At 44.4% G+C, this 23,767-nt stretch overlaps 1 protein-coding gene across 1 annotated transcript in view; it reads left to right on the top strand.

The window, feature by feature from the left end:
* Window positions 1–157: 157 nt before the first annotated feature.
* Window positions 158–23,767, top strand: part of LOC309555832 (uncharacterized protein C18orf63) — a gene marked incomplete at both ends in the record, with an annotated part of 133,837 nt that continues 110,227 nt past the window's right edge. The window contains 3 exons of the mRNA XM_082257998.1: window positions 158–291; window positions 390–468; window positions 16,318–16,374. Of these exons, the coding sequence (XP_082114124.1) occupies window positions 158–291; window positions 390–468; window positions 16,318–16,374 (270 nt within the window). The remainder of the gene's footprint in view (window positions 292–389; window positions 469–16,317; window positions 16,375–23,767) is intronic.

Below are 23,767 nucleotides of genomic sequence, written 5' to 3'. Positions count from 1 at the left end.
TCTGCAATATAATATGTAACAATACGGTTTAATTGGCACCACTGATATAATTGCTAGTCTGATAGGTGTAATTGTAGGATTGTATTGTGAATGAGTATAGAACTACCAATGAAACATATTTGAGAGATTCACTTATTAGTTTCTTATATGTAGAGTTATGGATGTAAAGACACCCGAATCTCTGTTTTTTATGGATTTGCCGGATCTAAGGGAACTCTGCGCGGTAAAGATCTATTTGAACCCCGGAAATTTAAATCCTTGTCTTAGAGATGCACAGATTAAACTCTGCAGGTATGCACTTATTACAGCTCCCCTCTTGGGCACACTGGACTCAAATGATGATTTTTTTTCTTTTACTCTGAATTCTTTTTTTCATTTTTGTATTTCAGATATTTGTTATTTCTTTATGAACAAATTGTTGCTTCACCAAATCCAGAACAGTTTGATCAAATAACAATCATCATGGCAGTGAGTTTGATATGTCATTTGTTATTTGTTATTGTGAATTAGCTATTATGTTTGTTTAGTACAAGTCCAATTTTGTTGAACATAAAAACATTTTTTTTTTCAATTCAGGATAATAACATTGACACAAAAAGACTTATAAAACTGCAAACATTCTTCACATTGTACATTTACACTTATTGCTTCTGTATTGTTGCTTTCTTCCTAGATAGTCTTTATTTTTGTATGGATGCATGGATTTCCCTCACTTGCTACTTCATGTGTGCAGAATGGGAGGTTCTGCTGTAGTCATTTGATCTTTCCCTACATTGTGAGAACTGAAAAACTGCAGAGAAAATTAGTCTGACACCCAGAAGGGGTCGAGATGGAGAGGCACATTTCTTGGGCGTTGTCTCTATGTGCAGAGGAGGGGGAGCACTGGGAGGTCCAGCAGCCTCTTTCTCCCTGCCTCACACTTACAGGAGTGAATGCATTGTCACTGATGTCAGTAGGGCTTTTATTTTCCTCTGGCGTTAGCCCAGTGCTCCCCGCTGGCCTCTGTCACTAATTGCATTCTTATTGTTCCTGTGCCAACTTTGTGTTTAGAAACAACAGCACTCCTCAGTTCAGCAGCTTCCAGGAGGCTGGACACGGAGTTCCGCAGGACTGGGTATTTGGGGAAGGGGGAGCTCTGTACTGGAGGGGGGGGGGGGAGTGGGTATAGGCGGGAGCTCTGTATAATGGGGTAGTGGAGGAATGGAGAGCTCTATACTGGAGGGGGTATGAGGAGGGAGGAGCTCTGTGTACTGGGGGGGGGGGGAGGAGGTTGAGGAATGGGGAGCTCTGTGCTGGTGGAGGGGGAGCTCTGTATTGGGGGGGGGGGTTTGGGAGTGGGGGGGGCTCTGTACTGGCGGAAGGGTGGGAGAGGAGCTTTGTAATGTGGAAGAGGGAATTGAGGGAAGATCTATTGACTGGGAGGAGCTTTGTAGTGTTTCTTCCAATGACACCACAGACATAGGGACAATTTTTTCCTTTTACTAGCACCACTAATGCAGGGACATTTTCCTGCGGGTACTTGTCAAAGTCAAAGTACCTGCCCCCCCACCCCCCATAAAGTGCCAAATGTGGCAGTGGAAGGGAGTGTGCAAACAAACAAAGCTTCCCCTTTTGGGTGGAGATTCTCTTTAGGTGCTGATTGTTTGGCCATGGATCTTTATTTGATTCTGCTTTGATCATTTTATCTATATACAGTACACAGCATAAATGAGTATACCCCAACAGATTTGTCAGAAAACCTTTCCTTTCCTTTCAGAATCAACATTTTCTATGGGACACTATACTACAAAATACTCCCACAAATGCGGGACATTGATTGCAACCAAGATTTGTTAATTTGCACACACAAAAAAGTTTTTTTTTCTAACAAACTTATTCAAGACCATGTTGCAAAAATGAATACACCCCAATGAAAGTCTTAGGAGCAAAGCTAATTTTTAGACAACAAAATCCCAATTAACAAGAATTCAACTGCAGGTGGGTGTAATTATTAATTTAACAGGTGTCCAGCAAACAGTTGATTATAAAAGGGCGTTATTGGAAAAACATTGCCTGGTCTGACGAGTCTCAATTTCAGCTGCGGCATTCAGATGGTAGGGTCAGAATTTGGTGTAAACGGCATAAGGGCTCTTTCACACGGGCGGTCTGATCAGATCCGCCTGTCAGTTTTTTAGGCGGATCTGATCGGATGCCCCATTCAGCCCTATGGAGCATCGGATGTCAGCGGTGACATGTCCGCTGACACCCGCTGCCAGACGGATGGAAACCCTATTTTCCATCCATCCTGGGGATCGGATCGGATGGGATCGGATGAGAGCGGACAGGCGGTCCGCTCTCATCCGATTCCCCATAGAGAGCAGCGGGGGCTGTGACACCTCCCTCTCCGCACTGCAAGCGGAGACGGAGCTGTCATCCGCCGGCTCAGCGGGGATCGAGGATGGATCCCCGCTGAGCAGCACGGATCCGCCTACGGAGGCGGACCGTGTAAAAGAGCCCTAAAAGTCTGGATCTATCCTGCCTTTTATCAACGGTTCAGGCTGGTGGTGGAGTAATGGTGTGGGGGGATATTTTCTTGGCACACTTTTGGCCCCTTAGTACCAATTGGGCATTATTTAAATGCCACAGCCAACCTGAGTATTGTTGCTTACCATGTCCATCCCTTTATGACTACAGTGTACTCATCTTCTGATGGGTATTTTGTATGGCCTCTATGATCTGTAAGGACAGCACCAAGTCTTCTAGGCATGAAATGAAAAAGTTGGCAGCATATTGCAACTTCTATCTTTTTAGATACTTCAAGAACAACCTCTTTTAGAGCCTGGATGCTGGATGGAGAGTGATGCTCAACTTGTCTCTTCAGAATTCCCCATAGGTGTTAGATTGTGTTCAGATCAGGAGACATACAGTACTTGGCCACTGAAATTTTTATGCCTTTAATGTGACCTATTAACTGTACAAATAAATTGAAAATCAAACTGAAATCTTTTAGTTGGAGGGAAGTTAAAATAAAAAAAGAACAAAATGATATGGTTTCATACGTGTGCACACCCTTAAACTAATACTTTGTTGAAGCACCTTTTGATTTTATTACATCACTCAGTCTCTCAGTCACTCAGTCAGTGGGTGGGTGTCTATCAGCATGTCACATCTTGACTTGGCAATATTTGCCCACTCTTCTTTGCAAAAATACTCCAAATCTGTCAGATTGCGAGCCATCTCCTGTGCACAGCCCTCTTCAGATCACCCCACAGGTTTTCAAATCAGATTCAGGTTTGGGCTCCTGCTGGGCCATTCCAAAACTTTAATCTTCTGGTGGAGCCATTCCTTTGTTGATTTGGATGTATGTTTTGGGTCATTGTCATGCTGAAAGATGAAGTTCCTCTTCATGTTCAGCTTTCTAGCAGAAGCTTGAAGGTTTTGTGCCAATATTGACTGGTATTTGGAACTGTTCATATTTCCCTCTACCTTGACTAAGGCCCATGTTCCAGCTGAAGAAAAACACCCCCAAAGCATAATGCTACCACTACCATGCTTCACTGTGGGTATGGGGTTCTTTTGGTGATGTGCAGTGTTGTTTTTGCGCCAAACATATCTTTTGGAATTATGGCCAAAAAGTTCAACCTTGGTTTCATCAGACCATAACACTTTTTCCCACATGCTTTTGGGAGACTTCAGGTGTGTGTTTGCAAAATTTAGCCGGGCTTGATGTTTTTCTTCGTAAGAAAAGGTTTCCATCTTGCCACTCTAGCCCATAGCCTAGACATATGAAGAATACAGGAGATTGTTGTCACTTGTACCACACTGCCAGTACTTGCCAGATATTCCTGCAGCCCCTTTAATGTTGCTGTAGGCCTCTTGGCAGCCTCCCTGACCAGTTTTCTTCTCGTCTTTTCATCAATTTTGGAGGGACGTCTAGTTCTTGGTAATGTCACTGTTGTGCGACTAAGAAAATGTCAGGAAAGACCTACTAAAACAGTTGAACTTTATTTAGGGTTAATCAGAGGCACTTTAAATGATGGCAGGTGTGTACTAAATCCTATTTAACACGAGTTTGAATGTGATTACTTAATTAAGAACACAGCTACATCCCCAGTTATAAGAGGGTGTGTACACTTATGCAGCCACATTTTCAATTTAGTTGTACAGTTTATAGGTCACATTAAAGCTGGAAAGGGTTCTGAAATTATTTATCTTTGTCTCATTTCTTTACATCACAGAAAACTGACATTTTAACAGGGGTTTGTAGACTTTTTATATCCACTGTATATGTGAGATGGTTGCAGTTCCATCTTTGTTAAATTTTTGTATCCCTTTTGCTACAGTATTCTGGCTGATAAGTAAAGCTTTGCTGATCTTCTTGTACTTCACCTTTCTTGTGTAAAGAAATTATTTTCTTTCTCAGGCATTGTGACCTTTCTCTTCCATGTGGTGCCATTGCTGACAGCATGAAATTGGAAGGGGTCTCCTAATTACCACCCTTTTAAAATCCACTGTCTTTTGTTTAATGAAAAATTAGACTCGCCTGTAGTTGAATTCTTGTTAATTGGCTTTAGGAGAGATTGTTTAGATTGTTGTCTAAAATGTAGCTTTCCAAGTAAGTAGACTGGCGTTAACTGCCGTTAGTCTGTAAGCAATTCTCCGCCCAGCGAAAAGTAACAGGAAAGACACTTGTTGTCCCCTTGGTGGGCAATGTAGGCTACTGCTGTCTTGTTCTCAATTACCAACTTCATTCGGGGCGCCTTGGAGAAAGATCCTAAAAGGCTTGCAATGCTAGAAAAAAAACGACCTTCTATTTAAGAAAGTCCGAGCATCTGCATTCCACCAGGCTCCAATTGCTTTGCACTTGCCTCCTCAGACTGGAGACAGACTGGAATTCGACATCAGAATTATTCCATCTCCTGGGCTTAGAGGCATGCCACAAAAGAGGCACACTGGTAATGTCCAAAACTCCTGTTCTTGCTAATCTGTGCAGACACAAAGAACTTCTGAACCAAAAACAGCCCATCTCATATACTAAGGAAGGCAAATTTAAAAGCCCCCATGTGCTACCTGGCCCAAGGCAACACTGGAATGGCCCTTGTAAAATGTCCCGATGTGGACAATGCAATCCCTCACCAACATAAATGCTCTCTCCATGGGGGTGTGTCCTAGCAATGGCGGAGTGAGGATTCTGCTCCAGGAGCTCTGCATGGAATGGGACAGCGTGCAACCTGTAACCACCAGCAAAACTGCCAGGAGACCGGAACCTCCCTCAGTCTACCGGTGAGATCGGGGGGCGCGATATCACTCACTATTTTCTCTGCCAGCACCCTGCTCAGTCTCCCGCAGTGATCCCCAAGATGGCGCCACCACGTACTAACTCCACTGGCCAGACCTCCACAATGAAGGCCACATTATCGCAGGCCCCATCTGCTGGGAACACAGCGGCGGCTCCTCGACCTGAATCCCCCATTATGTCCCCGGAACTCCCGCAGGCAGACTCCCAATCATGGATGGCGACAGGGCCGATCCTGGGTGGGTGCACGGGGTGCACCACGCCCAGGCGCCGCGAGTTAAGGCAGAGGAGGGGCGCCGAAGCTCAAGTGGCATAGTCCTCCCCTCCCTCCTCCACCTGCTTGTAGTTGACAAGCAGTACAACTCAAATGGTTATAGGGAGATCTCCCCGCTATACAGATCTGAGGCCGAAGCTCAAGTGGCAGAGTCCTCCCCTCCCTCCTCCACCTGCTTGTAGTTGACAAGCAATACAACTCAAATGGTTATAGGGAGATCTCCCCGCTATACAGATCTGAGGACCACAGCCAGTAACCTCTCATCTCCCTCCCCTTTGTTACTTCCCATACGCCCCGCCCACCCCTCGTTACCTCCACTGTACTCGGACGGCGCCTTTGATGAGAAGGGGCGGGGTGACCGCTGTGGGCGGAGCGGGACAAAGTTTGGGACTGGAAGGGGTCGGGATGTTGCTAGGAGACAGCAAACTCTCCCCCGGGAAGGCGAGGGGCTCCGGAACTGGCAGAGCAGACAGTCCGTCTTCTCAGGTGACCGGTGGCACACACCACCTTTATAGAAGAACAGGAAGCACTGGTAGTCAGTGAGGGAGTCCATCTCCTACACAGCTTCACCAGCTACAAGAATTCCTATTACTACCTACTATTACCTTACCAGAGTGGTGGGGGGACTGGGGGAGGAGTGCGGGTGCAGTACTGTTGAGGGGGAGATGCATGCATGGTGCAGGGATGAGGTAAAAGAGGGCTAGGAGGTTAGGGGGAGGTAGTGAATGTGCAGTATTGGGGGTCATAAATGGTGCAGGGATGAGGTAAGAGAGGGGATAGGACATTAGGTGGGGGTAGTGAATGTGCAGTATTGGGGAGAGGGGCCATGCATGGTGCAGGGATGAGGTAAGAGATGGGTTAGGAGGTTAGGTGGAGGTAGTGAAGGTGCAGTATTGGGGGTCATGCATGGTGCAGGGATGAGGTAAGAGAGGGGTTAGGAGGTTAGGTGGGGGTAGTGAAGGTGCAGTATTGGGGGTCATGCATGGTGCATGGATGAGGTAGGAGAGGGGTTGGGAGGTTAGGTGGAGGTAGTAAAGGAGCAGTATGGAGGGGGGGGGGGGCATGCATGGTGGGGGGTAGTGAATGTGCAGTATTAGGGAGGGGGTCATGGTGCAGGAATGTGGTAAGAGAGGGGTTAGGTGGGGGTAGTGAATGTGCAGTGTTGGGGAGAGGGACCATGCATGGTGCAGGGATGAGGTAAGAGAGGGATTAGGAGGTTAGGGGGAGGTAGTGAAGGTGCAGTATTGGGGGGCATGCATGGTGCAGGGATGAGGTAAGAGAAGGGTTAGGAGGTTAGATGGGGGTAGGGAATGTGCAGTATTAAGGAGGGGGTCATGCATGGTGCAGGGATGAGGTAAGAGATGGGTTAGGAGGTTAGGTGGAGGTAGTGAAGGTGCAGTATTGGGGAGGGGGTCATGCATGGTGCAGGGATAAGGTAAGAGATGGGTTAGGAGGTTAGGTGGAGGTAGTGAAGGTGCAGTATTGGGGGGCATGCATGGTGCAGGGATGAGGTAAGAGAGGGGTTAGGAGGTTAGGTGGGGGTAGTGAAGGTACAGTACTGGGGGTCATGCATGGTGCATGGATGAGGTAGGAGAGGGGTTGGGAGGTTAGGTGGAGGTAGTAAAGGAGCAGTATGGAGGGGGGGGGGGCATGCATGGTGCATGGATGAGGCAGGAGAGGAGTTAGGTGGATGTAGTAAAGGAGCAGTATGGAGGGGGGGCATTCATGGTGCAGGGATGAGGTAGGAGAGCGGTTAGGAGGTTAGGTGGAGGTAGTGAAGGTACAGTATGGAGTGGGGGCATGCGTGGTGCAGGGATGAGGTAGGAGAGGGGTTAGGTGGAGGTAGTGAAGGTGCAGTATTGGGGGGGCATGCATGCTGCAGGGAAGAGGTAGGGGAGGGGTTAGGTGGAGGTAGTGAAGGCTGCATTTGGTGGGCACTGATGAGGCTGCATTTGGTTGGAACTAGTAGGCTACATTTGGTGGGCAGTGCTAGGCTGCATTTGGTGGGCACTGATGAGGCTGCATATGGTGGGCACTGATGAGACTGCATTTGGTTGGAACTGGTAGGCTGAATTTGGTGGGCACTGCTAGGCTGCATTTGGTGGGCATTGATAGGCTGCATTTGGTTGACCTATACTTTCGAAGTTGACCTATAGAGACTTCCCGTGGGCGTATCATAGTCCTTCACCCATCACTAAATCTAAAGGGGTCAGCATACTGGTGGCCAAGTCGGTGCCATGGTCACTGGCTGGGGAAGACTATGAATGTGCAGGTCACTTTTGCCAACGTTTATTTCCCCAATACAGACCACCCTCAGTTCTTAAGAGACCTACACTCCTAGAGTTCTCAAAGGGGCTCTTGGTCTTTGGGGGGAGACCTCAATTTTGCAATAGCTCCCCAGCTGGATGTCTCGTGCGGTGTCTCGCATCTCTCCTATTCACGTTTTTAAAATACTTGAATGCAGACCTACAACTCTTGCAGGTGACTGACCCCTGGAGGTTGGAGAATGGGACTATTCATACTTCTAACAGGTTCATCACATTTACTCACGCCTTGACTATCTCCTGGTACATATTAATGTTATCTCCCTATCTGACCATGCCCTGATTCATTTGACACTCCAAATTGGCACAGTTTCTAGGAACCCACTGTCCTTGAGGCTTAACGAAGCTTTGCTGCAATCGTCTGAACTACGGTCTACTTTGACGGAATACTTTTCCATCAACCAAGATTCAGTGGCGAGTCCCATGGTGTTATGGGAGGCTCACAAGCCAGTAATTCGGGGTGTGTTTATGTGAATTGGCTCCCGCCTTAAGCGGGAGACATCTCATCGCACAGACAAGCTTCTGTCGAAGCTGCTCACTCTGGAATGCTCTCACAAGGCGAGCTTGGCTCCCGCCACTTAACAGGACCTCCTGTAGGTCCGTGAGGAGCTTCGGTCACTTCTCTTCCACAAAACGAAGCAGAAACTAGCGTGAGTGTGCCGGGGTATGTACGAGTTCTCAAATAAACTGGGCACTTTGCTGGCCCGGGCATTACGTGGTCCCCGATCCAGAACTTTTATACCCTCGATTCAAGCATCTGACGGGAAAAAACTGACAACTTATTCCGCAATGGTGGCTGAGTTTCGCTCTTTCTACTAGAATCTCTACAATCTCTGTAGCCCAACTACATCTGGGTCTCAACAGCATACATTGGCGACGATTCATGTTTATATAAATGCTTCGGGCATTCCTTCTCTTCCTGGTGGGATGGGTGAGGGTCTAGAGGGGCCCATCACGGCAGAGGAACTAGCATTGACTCTGGCGAGCTCAACATCTAAAAAAATTCCCGGCCCTGATGGGTTCACTCCAGCATACTACAGGGCTTTCCTTGAGATCCTATCACCCCACCTGGTCTCAGCTCTTAACTCTCCCTCTGAGGGACACTCAATGGCAGTAGACGCTTTGAGGGCTTTTACCTCCTTGATTCCAAAGAGGGGAAGGACCCTTCACGATGCGGTAACTACCGTCCCATTGCTCTTCTAAATGCGGAATTAAAACTGTTTGCAAAATTTTGGCAAACAGGCTTTTGCCCCACATTCCATGCCTTATTCATCGAGACCCGGCGGGTTTTGTACCTCTAAGGGATTTGCAAGATAACACAATTCGAGTCATGAACTCAATAAATTCGGCCAAATCTGCCCGTCACCCCCTTTTCCTGTGATCCATGGATGCGGAGAAGGTTTTTCGATAGGGTCAATTGGCAGTTCATCCAGACCACTATGAGACATATAGGTCTGGGGTCATCCATGTTGTCTACTCGTGTCCCTCGGCAGCGATCAAGGTCAATGAAATGCGCTCCGATTTCTTCATGATCTCAAATTGAACTCGCCAAGGTTGCCCCCTTTTGCCATTTATTTTCATCCTCTCTTTGGAGCCCTTTCTTTGTTCGGGCAGGGCAGACCTTGAGATCTCGGGCTACCAGAAGTCTTCGGGAGTTCATAAGGTCGCCGCCTTTGCGAATGACCTGATTTTCTTTGACGGACCCACTGACATCCCTACTGAAGCTGCTACAATCATTACACACGTATGTCCCGTGCCCAAATCAACTTTTCCAAATTCTCCGCCCTTCCTTTAGCCCCAGACCAGGTCACAGTTGATAGCCTTTGCCCCATCTTCTCCTTCTGTTGGGCGACAGACTCCAACCGATACTTGGGAATTAACATTACGATGGATCCTGCGTCCCTCTATGCAGCCTTGACCCCCTGCTCACGCAGCTACAGGCTGACCTACTCCACTGGCATATGCTCATTTTAACAGGGTTTGGCTGCTGTAGTGCCCTTAAAATGACGGTGTTGCCCAGTATTTATTTTTTTTTTTTTGCTGCAGGTGCTCCCAATCTGCTTACCAACCTCCTTTTTCAAATGCATAAACTTCATGTTCCGTAACTTTGTTTGGTCACATCAGAGGCCAGGTCTCCGACTCTGTCTTCTCCACCTCCCTAGAGACCGGGGGGGGGGGGGGCGGTTGGCTTACCGGATATCCTGACCTATTAGAGCAGCCCACCTAACCCGTTTAGTGGACTGGCAGAGGTCAAGCAATGGGTGGCTATGGAAATGGAGGACTCTGGCAACACAGCGGAAAGCTGGCCATGGACTGCCTCCCCGCTGTGAAGGGATCTCACTAGTCACCCCACTCTGGTTGCCACGCTTCAGGTGTCTAGAGAGGCTTTTCAAGGCACTTCGATCTCATCCTTACCATCTCCTATGATACCTATTCTTGGCAATCTCGAGTTTGTGCCCAGTCTTCAAAACCCTCATTTCTTCAACTTGGTACCAGGTGGGACTTCTTGGGACCGGATGGAAATCTCTCCTCGTCTGCTATCGCTTTAGCTGCGGCACCCCCCCCCCCCCGCTGCATTTTTGGAGCAGTCTTCAACTCCGACATTTTCTCTGTGCATGCCTCCCCAGGCATTTTACGCCAGCTTACAGAACTGTCAAATATTTGCCACAGGGGGGAACTGCTTAGCCACCCATTGTCTATTATCAATGCTACTTTGATCCGCCCGGCTTCTGACTTTTATCCTCCCTTTCTTACGCAGTGGGAATCTGATCTCAACATGACATTCACAAACTCACGAAAAGAGAAGATCCGTCACTTTGCACAAAAATCCTTCATAGCTACTAAAATCCAAGAAACCTGCTATAAGATCCTGACAAGGTGGTACAGGGTCCCCACAACTCTACATCGCTTTTTACCCCGCAGGTACCAGATATGTGTTGGCGTTGTAATGCGGACAGGGGGACCCTGTTACATATTTTTTGGGATTGCCTGAAACTTAAACCTTTCTGGCAGGCAGTGACCGGCACCATCATACTTCTGACCAATGTGGATCTGGCTGACAACCCTGCGGCCTGCTTGCTACACCTTACACAGCGGCCCATCAAAAAATACAAGTCCTCACTAACCATCCAGCTACTGAATGCTGACAAGGCCTGCATCCCTTTGTGCTGGAGGTCAGTGGATCTGCCTACGCAGTCTCTTTGGTTCTTTAAAATGAATGAGCTTCGGGACATGGAAGATCTTACAGCCATCCATCATAATCGAGAGGAGTCTTTTCGTGACACCTGGAGGCTGTGGCAGCATTTTGTTCTTACTGCTGCATATCTCCAGGAGTTCTCCCAACACAGTGCTCCATTATGAGGGCTGCCTGGTGGCCCTGTCTGCGGCCCTTCTGTTCCCTTTCCATTCTTACCTCCCTTTCTTATGCCTCTTCCACTCTCCACAGATTTAAATTTTAGAAATTTTGCAGTTTTAAAAAAACACTTGACTTATTCGGGCATGAAATACTACTCCAAGATGCTTCATAGATTAGCAAGGGGTTAACTGCTTTCCCTGTTGTTCACTAGTCGATTGAACTTGTAAAAAATAGTTTTGTGAGGTTTTGCCAGCTCCTGGCTTACACATGCAACAATCTAAACCAGCCTTTTTCAACCAGGGTGCCTTCAGGTGTGTTCAGGGGTGCCTTGGCAAAATGCCTAGAAATTGCCTAAAAACTGTATACAAGCAAGTGGGCGGATCAAGCCTGCCTATTAGTTACATAAAGCCACAAGTTTTCATTGTGCACCATTACAACCTTCCAGCCCCAAGTGTCCTAACAACCAATGATATCATCGAATGATAGGAAGGATGTTGGGCACTTGCACGGCATCCTTGTTTGCCCTTCTCCATCAGCTCTGGGATCATATTAGCTGAGAGAGAAAAAGTGAGGGAGCAGATAAACATTTAAATACTAATAAGTACCAGTGTGCAAAGGTGTATTTTGCTTTGAAAGAATAATCTCCTCCAACATTGGGCGTCCTATGTGTGTGGTTGTTGCTGCATTTTGTAAAGCTATTTGTTTACTTTTTAAACTTTAGAATGAGGTACCTCAAGATTATGCAGAATTTTAAAGGGTGCCTTGACTACAAAATGATTGAGAAACACTGATCTAAACATTATCCAAGTAGTGGTAGAGCCCTATCCCCAAAGATGATTTACTGATACACTGGCAACAAAATGTTCAAAAAGATTTGTGGTGCTGTGCCAATTCTAAAAATGGCAAACCCCTGAACTGGAAGTGACAGCCGGTCACTGCAAATCTCAGATGTCTCTGGTGTTACGCACTGATTGATACATGGATGTTAGCCAGGTCAATTGACACTAACCCGTCTTCATGCGGAACTATGACCAGTACTCTTAGCACAGACTCCATCTTGATCCTTTTGGTGTGTATGTGCCCATTCAATTGCTTCAAACCCAGACAGTAGGGAAAGCTCCTGATGCCCTGGGAACTACAAAAAATGGGGAGAAAGTGAAACCCCCCATATTTTGTTATTTTGGTGGTACCAGCACTATGGACTTGTTGCAGTATAATTCTTATACATCATTTTTCAATAATTCTTTATTCTTGAGACCTGTTGGTCATTAATAAAATGATTTGGTGGTTGTACTCCCACCTCGCTATCTTTGATGTTTGTCACCTAAACCCTCCAAAAAGAGGTTATCCTGGCTCCCACTGGAACATACTGGTCGAGTCCACTTTCAAAAGACTTTCCAAATGTCTAGCAGCTTGCTCTGAATTTGATTCAATGTAAAAAGTAAGTTTGAGCCATCTTCACTGTAATCTGGTAAATTTCAGCCTGGCCTAAAAGATTTGGCCTCCTAAACCCTTCTGAAGATCGACCAACTTGAGCGAAAAGACAGCTGCTACCTCTTATTAGGCTGTGGCCACAGTCTGGACATTTCTTCTGCCACTCGCTTCGTCCAGCGTTTTTCCAAACCACAACCTCCCATTATGGAGAATGTTATAAAGGGCTTGTGTGGAAGCTTCATCAACCTTCCAGTGGCCCAGCCACAAAGCTCTCATGGTTGTGACTGAATGCACCAGCACTAGAACTAGGTCTATTGAAGCTTCCGCCAAAAGTCAGCAGCCAGGTTCAAGTCTTCCAGTACCATCCCCACTCCTGCAGGTTCCACTTGAATTAAAGGCCATTTCTTAATGCTTTAAACATCACAGTTGATGCTGTTGCTAGTCAGCAGGCAAAAAACCTTGGTAAAGAGTCTGAGGGCCAGTTCACCACAATCTGAGTTGAAGAGGTCTTTCTGCATGCGTGTTTTTGAAGTGTTCAGGTGCTTTTTCAATGCATTTTAGCATGTTACAGATGCGTTCCATACAGAAAAAACGGAGCATGTTCTGTACTGGGACACACTGCACTGGTGTGACGTAGGCCATTGGAATCCCTGGTAAACACAGTTCATGCTTTCTTGACTCAAAAAATTAAAACGCATTGGACTGCATCTGGTGTGAACCAGCCTTAAGTCCACTGTTAAATCCATATGACCCGTAAAGGTTGTGACAGGCAAAGACACTTGCGCACCAGACGCTGGCAGGCCCCATCCACTCCTGGAAGTACGTTGCTTAAACATGCATCAGCCAGCTTCATTGGATAAAGCTTGGTGACCTTTTACTGTAAATTGTCCTTCTTATCAGATCTTTCCCATTCTTCAATGAGCTTTTAACTCTCTCATTATAGGAAAAGAAGGCCAGTCCTTTTGTACATTTGGAAATATCCACGATCATTTTTGTGATAGTTAAGCCTGCATCTTGCCTGTGGCATGGACATTTGCAGCATACTTTCCACTACAGTCCCTAGGCTTTGAATTTGTGCATCCACTTCCTTATCCATTGTCCTTTGAGGCAAGCCATGCAAATTAATTTCCCGTCACTGCAGACTGCATGCAGGTCCAACATGTAACCAGTGCTGGGCAAGGCATTTTCTAATGCGCTGATTTAAATGCATGTGAGTCATTGCCACGTGAGCTGCTTGAGGAGCATAAAAGCCACCATGTGCGGGAATGTGAAGAATGCAGATTGTCCTGGCCAGGTAATGACCAGTGGCGGGTCTTATGTTTTCTGGAGTGTTTGGATTTAGGGCTCCTGCTCCTAAAATAACGTAAAACACCATACTTAGCATTCCTTGAGTTTAGAGTTACAGGGAAGGTCTTTTGCTAGAATTATTGCTCTCGCTCTGATGATCGTGGCGATACCTCAGGTGTGTGATTTGAACACCATTTACATTTGCGACTGCGACTTACGTATGCATTTTCTTTGGTACGCGAGCACACGGGGACTGGAGCGCTTTAAAATAATATATATTTTTCTTACTTATTCTATTTTATTTTTTTTTTTTTTTTCACTGTTCCTTTAAAAAAAAAAAGTCTGATCACTTTTATTGCTGTCAAAAGGAATGTAAACATTGCTTGTGACAGTAATAGGCAGTAAAAGTTACTTTTTATGGAGGGATCTGGGGTCTAAAAGACCCCAAATCCCTCCTTTGCACTTAAAAGTATTCAAAACGCCAAACTCTGCATTTTTGAATACAGTTACTTTTTTTAAAATCTGCGCCGTTGGCAGCTGAGTAAACTGGAAGTTACTGTACATTGTGGCATTATCATCAGAAAGCCAACTGCTGTCTCTAAAAAATGGTACCGGGGTGATGCCTCTAGCTGCAGGCATCACTCCGGTATAACCACTTTAAGCCGACATACAGGTATGTCTGTTTGCGGTTAGTGGTTAAGCAACATTGCCTGCAGCCCGGAACACAGGGCACCAGTTTCAGGAGGGTTTACCATCCAACATTCAGGGTCTTCCAACTCCAGGAGAGGCTGAACCTGGAGGATCGGTGCGGTAGGGGGGATATACTTGCAGCAACAAAAGTACTTACCAACTGAAATCAACAGGTGGCCTGGAGCATGGAAAAAAAAAACACTTCAGAGGGGGGAGAGCTGTCTTTTATTTAGCTAGGAAGAGGTGGTCCTGTGGGTTCCAGAGGACAAGATCATAATTTTTAAGGGTTCTACTTAAGCACAATTATTATTTATAAATCTATCCTATAACAGCAAATCGTTACTGCTTGAGTTCAAATCCTCTTTCATAATATAAACCAACTTTTTCCACTATAACCTGTGTGTGTCCCAGAGCATTTTTTTCATTTCAGCTCTGCATTTACACTGTTTAACTTTTATAGTCTACCCTCGTATATATACATTGTTTTTATGGGGGCACATATGTCTATAATTTATTACCCGAAGTGTAAATTTTTTAAAATTCTATATTTAGTAATTCTAGTAGTAGAATGCTTTAAGTGATAACAGTACAGGTAAGTGGAAAATTATATTGCAAACATGTTCTGAATGAGTGCGCTATGAGGGGTATCTGGTGAGGAATCTTATAGAAATGAAAAGGTCCTCAAAGACTTCTATCTCAAACGCTAAAAAAGGGCCTGAGATATGAATGTACCCTCCCTGCAACAGGTCCTAGTTATACCACAGGATGTACAGGTATATTATAGTGTAAGTTTGAACTGCTGTAGAGTTTTTTGTTTTGGGTAGGATGAAGGGAGGTGAAGAGTGGAGGAGAAGAAGGAATTATAAGATTGTGGGTGGGTTAAAAATGAGGAGAGAAGAAGGGGTTAATTGGGTACACCTGGATGGGGAAGAATAGGTTTGGGTGTTGGGAAGAGAGATTTAGCAGAAAGGGGTTGGGGTTACCCTTGTGCCAAAGTACCTTGACCCAAGTGTAGTAGTGGGTACTCCTTTCCTATCAGTTCAGGGTTGTCTGTGGATAGGGTAATTTAATAACTCTGGTGTGTTAAGTGTGATTTAAAAGTGTGTGCCCCCCCATTTGACAGTATGTTGTGACACACAAAGGAAAAAGGAAAATTCATTTTGCTTACATTGATCACACAGCATTAAAATAAGAACATGTTGGGTTTGTGAAAAACAAAATAGGCACAAAGGTGTAATTTTCCCAGGTTTACAGTCACAAAAATGTCAAAGGACTTTGCATTCGCTTATGTGAGAATTTAATACTCATGCAGTAAACATGTAGGGGGTCTGGATCTGGTTATTGGAAACCTGATGCAGGCTGCCATGCTATTCTGTAGCAATAGATCACTACAGAAGTAATCTTTTACTGAGGGAGAGGCTCAGCAGAGCTATATCAGCCCTGTCCTGGCCTTCATATTAACAGGAAATGGAATGGCCATGATAGGCATTTCCTTCATATTTTCGCATTGTGTTTACATACCTCGGAGTGTTCTGTAACAGTGACATTTCAGCTCCTGGTCTTGGTGCTAGAGTCAGAGCCCCATTGCTCTAAAACAAAGCTAAGTCAAATGGATGTTGACCCAACTGGTTAAAGTATGTTACTTCAAATTTCATTTTTTTTTTTATTCTGCTTTTAGATCTCTTTCTATAGAACAGGAAAAGTTCAGTCTGTTGCTGAAAAATATGCTACTAAAGTAAGTATTTTTAATTTTGTAACTATATACTGTGGATGGATGGCTGGCTAGATTGAAAACTAAATCATTAGATCCTAGCTGTTCTCACCTCTAGCAGCCACTAACTGAAATTTCACTCTCGCCATTTATTCATTTATTTGTAATTGCAGAAAAGGAAGGCTGCAAGAGAAGCAAAACTTTACTTTGTTATGGCTGCGGTGGGTGGCTCAGAACTCACCCAGTCTGTAATTGGAAAGAAAAAAGAGCAGCAGCACATTGATGAGGTCATCCCTGTTCTTGCCCTTTCTGTTAAACAAAAGTCATTCAGATTCATAACATTTTGCAAAGCAAGCCCTAATTAGTGCAAAGTGCTCAGTTTTCCTCAGCTAGAATGAGATCTTCTATGCTACTGATTACAGGATGTTGATATCAGGCAGATTAAGACTAGGATTTACACAACTGTGTCCTTTGTGAGCCAACATCTGAGTCCAGGACACAGATGCTGACCCTGGTTAATGTCTGAATAAAAATTGTGCCATGCTTTTTAAGAGAAAACAGATGATGGCTATTATCAATAAAAGGGAGGGGGGTACTGCGATATTTGTGGGAGGTAATACCCGTAGGTGTTAGATATACACATTACTCAGGATGAATGCCACTAACTTGAGATAAAATATGATTGTTGGTCAGCTTAAATATTTTGTAATGAAAATATAACTGATTTAAATGTGTTTGTTTTTATTTATATCTAACTAGCATCTATCAAAAATTGAAATATCTGTTTTATATATAACTGCTTCTTGACCAGCCGGAAATCCATCATGGATTCCATGCAGTCTCATTTTGCATGATATCATCAAGGGTGGGCATCAGAGAAATAATTCTAGTATAGCAGGATGCAGCAAACTGGCTAGACCAGACCAACATCTTTGTCTCTTCTCCTGGACAAGACTATGATTTCATTGCACATGGGATGTGATTCTGAAGCACAATTACATCCATGCTATAAACTGGCTGAAGCAAAAGTTAGAACCTTTTAGATTGTATGTTTCATGTATATAGGAGCAATGAAAAATGTAGTATCCCCTATGGCACAAAAATCCTTACTCACCCAGCGCTAATAGCATTAAAATAACTGAATAAAATAAGTAAAACACCTATCAGATGAAGCTAGCAGCTGCTATACATAAACACAATGAGAAATAGGCGTAACAGAATCACTCTACAAAGCATGAATGAGTCTATAACACTAGCAGCACTTGAATTGGCTCATTAACCGTACATGTATCTGTGTGCTTTTCTTGTGATACCACTTGCATCAACGTCAGAGCTTGTAACAGTTACAGCTAATTTGACAAACACAGTCCAAGTAAATAACGAGCATGCAGGAGAAAGGGTGTGAAGGAATCCCAAGTCTCCCTGATAACCTCCACCAATCACCGTGCTCCCCCTCGCAATGAACACTCACCGGACTGTAGAGCAACAATCGCCTGTTAAACTCAGAGAAACCTCTTTAAACCGGCATCCCATCCGTTAAGCTGTGGTATCCAGACCAAATCCAGCCTCCTTAGAATCCACTCACATACAACGTATCATGGAATCAAAAACAAATGCAGAGCGGGGGCACATAGCGTAATTCTGTATAAACAGAGTAAACAGATAAAACCCCAAACAACGCTCCCATCCCAATCCTACTTGAGGCTGCACAGATAGCAGTGCGGAGAGACAGCGGTTGTACATTTGCAATGCCTCCATTACTTGCTCGTTTGTAAGTAGGATTGGGATGGGAGCGGGGTTTGGTGCTTTATCTGTTTACTCAATAAATATACAGAATTACGCTATGTGCCCCCGCTCTGCATTTGTTTTTGATTCCATGATACGTTGTATGTGAGTAGATTCTAAGGAGGCTGGATTTGGTCTGGATACCACAGCTTAACGGATGGGATGCCGGTTTAAAGAGGTTTCTCTGAGTTTAACAGGCGATTGTTGCTCTACAGTCCGGTGAGTGTTCATTGCGAGGGGGAGCACGGTGATTGGTGGAGGTTATCAGGGAGACTTGGGATTCCTTCATACCCATCCTCCTGCATGCTCGTTATTTACTTGGACTGTGTTTGTCAAATTAGCTGGAACTGTTACAAGCTCTGACGTTGATGCAAGTGGTATCACAAGAAAAGTACACAGATACATGTACGGTTAATGAGCCAATTCAAGCGCTGCTAGTGTTATAGACTCATTCATGCTTTGTAGACTGATTCTGTTACACCTATTTCTCATTGTATGTTTCATATATAAAATTGGTCATTCAGCTGTGGGCAATTAATAACTTATGTTTCTTTCTTGTCCATTGAAGGAACACAGGAAGTTATTTACCTTTGGGTTATATTGGTGCCTACAAGAGGATTTGAAACCATCAAAAAAAAAAAAAACTGTTGGGACAGCCCCGGAATAACCCCTCTTACTACCAACATGCCTCCATTTTTGTACTAGCATCCAAGGAGGATGGATGTCTTTTCTTCAGCTCTGCTTTGTAAAGCACCAGCCTATTTTTGCTAGCGCTTTGTTGTTCTTTAACAATTTGTCTTCAGTTTATAATCTTCTCTACATCGCTTTTAGAGCTGGTCTTTTTTATTGCAGTTATCCAGCTGAAAGTTAACCTCAGGCACTGGGTACAATAAAATGTGCTTTTCAGGTGCCATACCAGTAATAGGTTAGGTGCAGAGGATTTTCTTGATTCAGAGACATTTGCTATGCCTCAGCACTTGTCCTGTCTCCTAAAGTGTAAGTCCAGGCAAAACCTAACTAACGCTGAACCTGCTCTCTGCCACATTCTAACCCTAATATATTTAACCTTGTAAAGCAAAAATCGCTGTACTTACCTTTTCTGCAGCCGATCCTGTTCAGTCTCCAGCGGCGGAAGGTCTGTGCAGGAGAGGACTGACAACAGCTATTTAATTTCCTGGGAAGTGATGTCACCCATAGTTACTATGGGGCTTCCGTTGTCGTCTGCCTCTCCTGCACCCGCCTCCACACTGAAGCCGCCGCTGACATCTGATGCTGGGACCGGACGGGATCAGCTGCAAAATAGGTAAGTATAGTGATTTTTGCTTTACATGGTTAGATAGATTAGGCTTGGAATGTGGCAGAGAGCAGGTTTAGCGTTAGGTTTTGCCTGAAGTTCTACATTAAGAATCCCTCTGTGATTAGGTCAGGCAGGCTGAGCACCAGGAGCTACATAATTTTCTTAGGCCCCTGAGGTTTCACTGGGTTCAACAGAAAAAAAAGTTAAGGTTACGGGATTGAGTGATGATGCCATTGGCTGGGTAAAGTGTCACCGGTGCAAGCTCAGTGCTCTTTTTCACTATTCAGTGTTAAAAAAAGCTTCTTTCCATTGTTGCTCCTGCATCATAAAGAGACAAGTGGAACTCTAATCTTTGTTGTGTTCTTGCTGCCCGCCTAGAGTGTTCACCTCCAACCATTCTACCCTCACCTGTTACCAGTTATCTGGGTTTTGTGAGTAAATGTGGTTTTGCCTCATATCCTGAGCCTTACATTGCCTAACCACTATGCAGTCACAACATGTTTGATACTAGACACTGTTGGTCTAGTCCTGCTGCAATTAATGCCCCCAGTTCACACTCTTCCAAGGGCTGTGGTGCTTCTTGCAGGACACCCATTGATGTGGCCCACATCTGCAGCTTGGAATCATGTTACCCTCTCATTCTAGCTTCCCTAGCTCTGTTGAGTGTATCTGGCTCCTCTGCCTTCCCGACTGTGAATTTTACTATAGTCAAGCAACATTTTTTGGCCTGTATCTGGTCTGCCTGCAGTCTCTGAGCCATCAGGTGCTGAAACTCTGATTCAGAGTAGTTTTTGCCACACGAGTTGGCCTCTGAGAAATCACTGTCTTCTTCCAATTCTCCCAAATTAAGAGACGATTTTGGAAATGCTGATCACTCTGAAACTAGAGCATCAGCTTGTTGTTCTAGCAGTGCAATCCCCAGTCTTGGGTCCTTGAGAGCCCCTAAGACTGCAAAGGGTATATAGCAGTGTGCAGAGAATTAATCAAGAATTTTGTAGTGGTAATTTGGTCACACCGCTTTAGCACCTAATAAATTATATACATGTACAAGCTATTTGGATTTGAGTACAGGTATATCCTGTTTCTGTCGCAGTGCTGGTCAGTGACCAGACCTGAACCTAGTAGCTCTCCCTCACCTTTTGTCTGTTTGCCCCATGCTGGCATTATGTCCACCAGAGCATTTGCAGACTGGGCATGAAACTCCCAGGCAAGCACCTATTAACCTTGTATCCCTTTTACCGCCACCACCAAAAGGCCTACGGTGGTGGAAGCAGGGGGTAAAATATCACTTCTGGTTCCAGGTGTCACTTTTCCTGACCCTTGGGGTCAGGCAGAAAGATAATGAAGAATGACTTGTGGCCCATCAGTGAAAGTGGAAAAAAAATAAAATTAAAAAGCAAAGTTACACTCGAGCATTTAAAACCCCCTCAAAATAAATCTTAGGCCCACCTTACGAATGTAAATGCACCTGTTGGAAACGCCTACATACAAAAACTTGTTACATATTGCTGCGCATGCCAAAGTGAGTGCTTTTTAATTAACCATTTCAATACTGAGCACTTTACCCTCTTTCTTGACCATGCCAATTATCAGCTTTCAGTGCTGTCGCACTTTGAATGAGAATTGAGTGGTCATGCAACACTGTACTGATATGAAATTTCTATCTTTTGTTTCACACAAATAGAGCTTTCTTTTGGCGGTCTTTAATCATCACTGGGTTTTTTATTTTTGTTAAACAAAAAAAAATGAAATTCTTTAAAAAAAAAAAAAAACATTCTTTTTTTGTTTCTTCTTTTAAATAAAGTAAGTAATTTTTCTTCTCACTGATGTGCGCTGATGAGGCAGCACTAATGAGGCTACACTGATATGTGGCACTGATAGTGCATTTTTTGCACATGTTTAACCACTTTAGCCCCGGAAGATTTTGCTGCTCAATGACCAGGCCACTTTTTTCAACTTGGCACTGTACGTCCCTTTTTCCCCACAAACAGAGCTTTCTTTTGGTGGTATTTGATCACCTCTGCACTTTTTTGCGATATTAATAAAAAAAACAGCGAAAATTTTGCGAAAAATTGACATTTTCTACTTTGACTAGAAAATATCCAATATATTAAATTTTTGTCATATATTTAGACCAAAATGTATTTAGCTACATGTCTTTGACAAAAAATTCTCAATGAGCGTATTTTTATCCACTTTAAGACCGGAAGATTTTACCCCCACCCTGACCAGGCCATATCTTGCAAAACGGGACTGCATCACTTTAACAGACAATTGCTCAGTCGTGCAACTCTGTGCCCAAACAAAATGTATGTCCTTTTTTTTTTCCCCACATATAGAGCTTTCTTTTGGGGGTATTTGATCACCTGAGCGATTTTTAATTTTTGCGCTATAAACTAAAAAAGAGCTACAATTTTTGAAAAATAATTTTGAAAAAAAAAATAACATTCCTCAAAAAAAAAAATTTAAAATCACAATTTTTTAACATTTTAGGCCAATTTGTTTTCTGCTACATATTTTTGGTAAAAAAAATCGCAATAAGCGTATTTTGATTGGTTTGCACAAAAGTTATCGCGTTTACTAACTACGGGAAAGATTTATGTCATTTTTATTGTTTGTTTTTTTTTTTTACTAGTAATGGCGGCGATCTGCGATTTTTTGCAGGACTGCGACATTGCGGCGGACAGATCGGACCCCTAACTGACATTTTTGACACTTTTGGGGGTACCAGTGACATTACTACAGTAGTCAGTGCTAAAAATTTGCACTGTTACTGTAATGACACTGGCAGTGAAGGGGTTAATACTGTTGGTGATCAAGGGGTTAAATGTATGCCTCATGCTTACTGACATGTGGGGGGGAGGGGTTTCTGTGACACAGGCAGAGATCGCAGGTTCAGCTATGTCACAGACAAGATCCGCCTGCTTTGTTTACACAAGCAGGCGGATCTTCTCACACTTTCCCCGGCAATCGGGCAAGAGAGGCAGCAATTGCCGCCTCTCCTCCTCCGGCCCGACTCCCGCTGTGTCTAAACACAGCGGGAGCCAGCCTCCTGCGGCGCACGCGCGCCGCCGAGATCACCATGAGTCCAGGGACGTAGGTCTATGTCGCTGAACCCAGGGGAGCCGACCTGCCGCAGTAGTATTACTATGAGTGGTCGGCAAGTGGTTAAAAAAAATCATTTTAGGCCTGAAGATTATGTAAAACACTCATACATTATATGTTTATTGAAAGCTGACACCCTGGTGAATAAAATAGTTTTTCAAGGTAGTTCCAATTTTTTATGTCCATGATATTTGCACAAACCTTAAAGAAATGCAAAATCTCAGTAAAAAAAACACAGGTACAGGTCATCATTATAGAGTTAGCCAGAGGCTCTGGTGCTAGAATTATTGCTCCCACTCTGGTGTGTGTGGCAATATGTACCATGTTTTTGTGTGCAAGTGCCCCTGATATGTGCATTTATGTTCATACATGCATGAATAGGTGGGGGGGGGGATCTTAAGTGCTTGGGTAGAACTTTCATTTTTTACAATTAAAAAAAAAAAAGTTTCATCTGATGAGGACAAAAAGTCCCCTTTTTGTGATGATTTTCTAGTGACAGATTTTCTGCAGTCAGCTTGTCAGACATACCCACACTCCCGGTGGCTGCTGCTGCCAGGAGTATGTGTAAAACCCTCTGCTGTTGAATACAGACTTGGCAGCAAAATGGTTAAGGTATAGTTGAAAGCCCTCTGTAGGTCTCTGTTCTGACTGGCAGACATGCTCTTCATCCCATCTTGGCTAAGATTTTGTTTGCCAAATTTGAAGTTCCAAATTTCATAGGGACTTCAGCCTGGATTCACTCAGAAGCAGTGCGGGGAACTGTATGCGATTCTTTGGAGTGCGATTTGAGCCCATTCATTTTGTATGGACTCAAATTGCACTTGTTGAGTACTTTACTGAAAGTATCTGTACTCGTACTTGCCGGCAAAAAAACGGTGTCGGTGTAACCCTAATGTTAGGAGCTAGGAAGTCTTCTCCTAAGGTCCATCATCAGATATGAAAGGTATTCTTTACTTGGTCACTGTCTCAGAGCTTCTACCCAAGGACATTCTCTGTGGGATGAACTTTCACCTTCCTGCACCGTTTGACTATCAGCATTATAAAAGATCAAGTGTCTGCCCTGTTTAGGAGAACATTGGCCTCTCATTCTTTTATTAAGACCACTGTACAGGGAGTCTCCCATGCTCCCCCTGTTCATTGATCTGTGTCTGCGCTTCAGAAACCACCATTTGAACCCATCAGGCATATTGTTCTCCTCATTCTTACCCACATTATTTGTAACCATTACCT

This window comes from Pelophylax lessonae, assembly GCF_965119305.1.
Source record: "Pelophylax lessonae genome assembly, chromosome: 5".
NCBI classification, from domain to species: Eukaryota; Metazoa; Chordata; class Amphibia; order Anura; family Ranidae; genus Pelophylax; species Pelophylax lessonae.
This window is presented reverse-complemented; position numbering and strand designations above follow the sequence as displayed.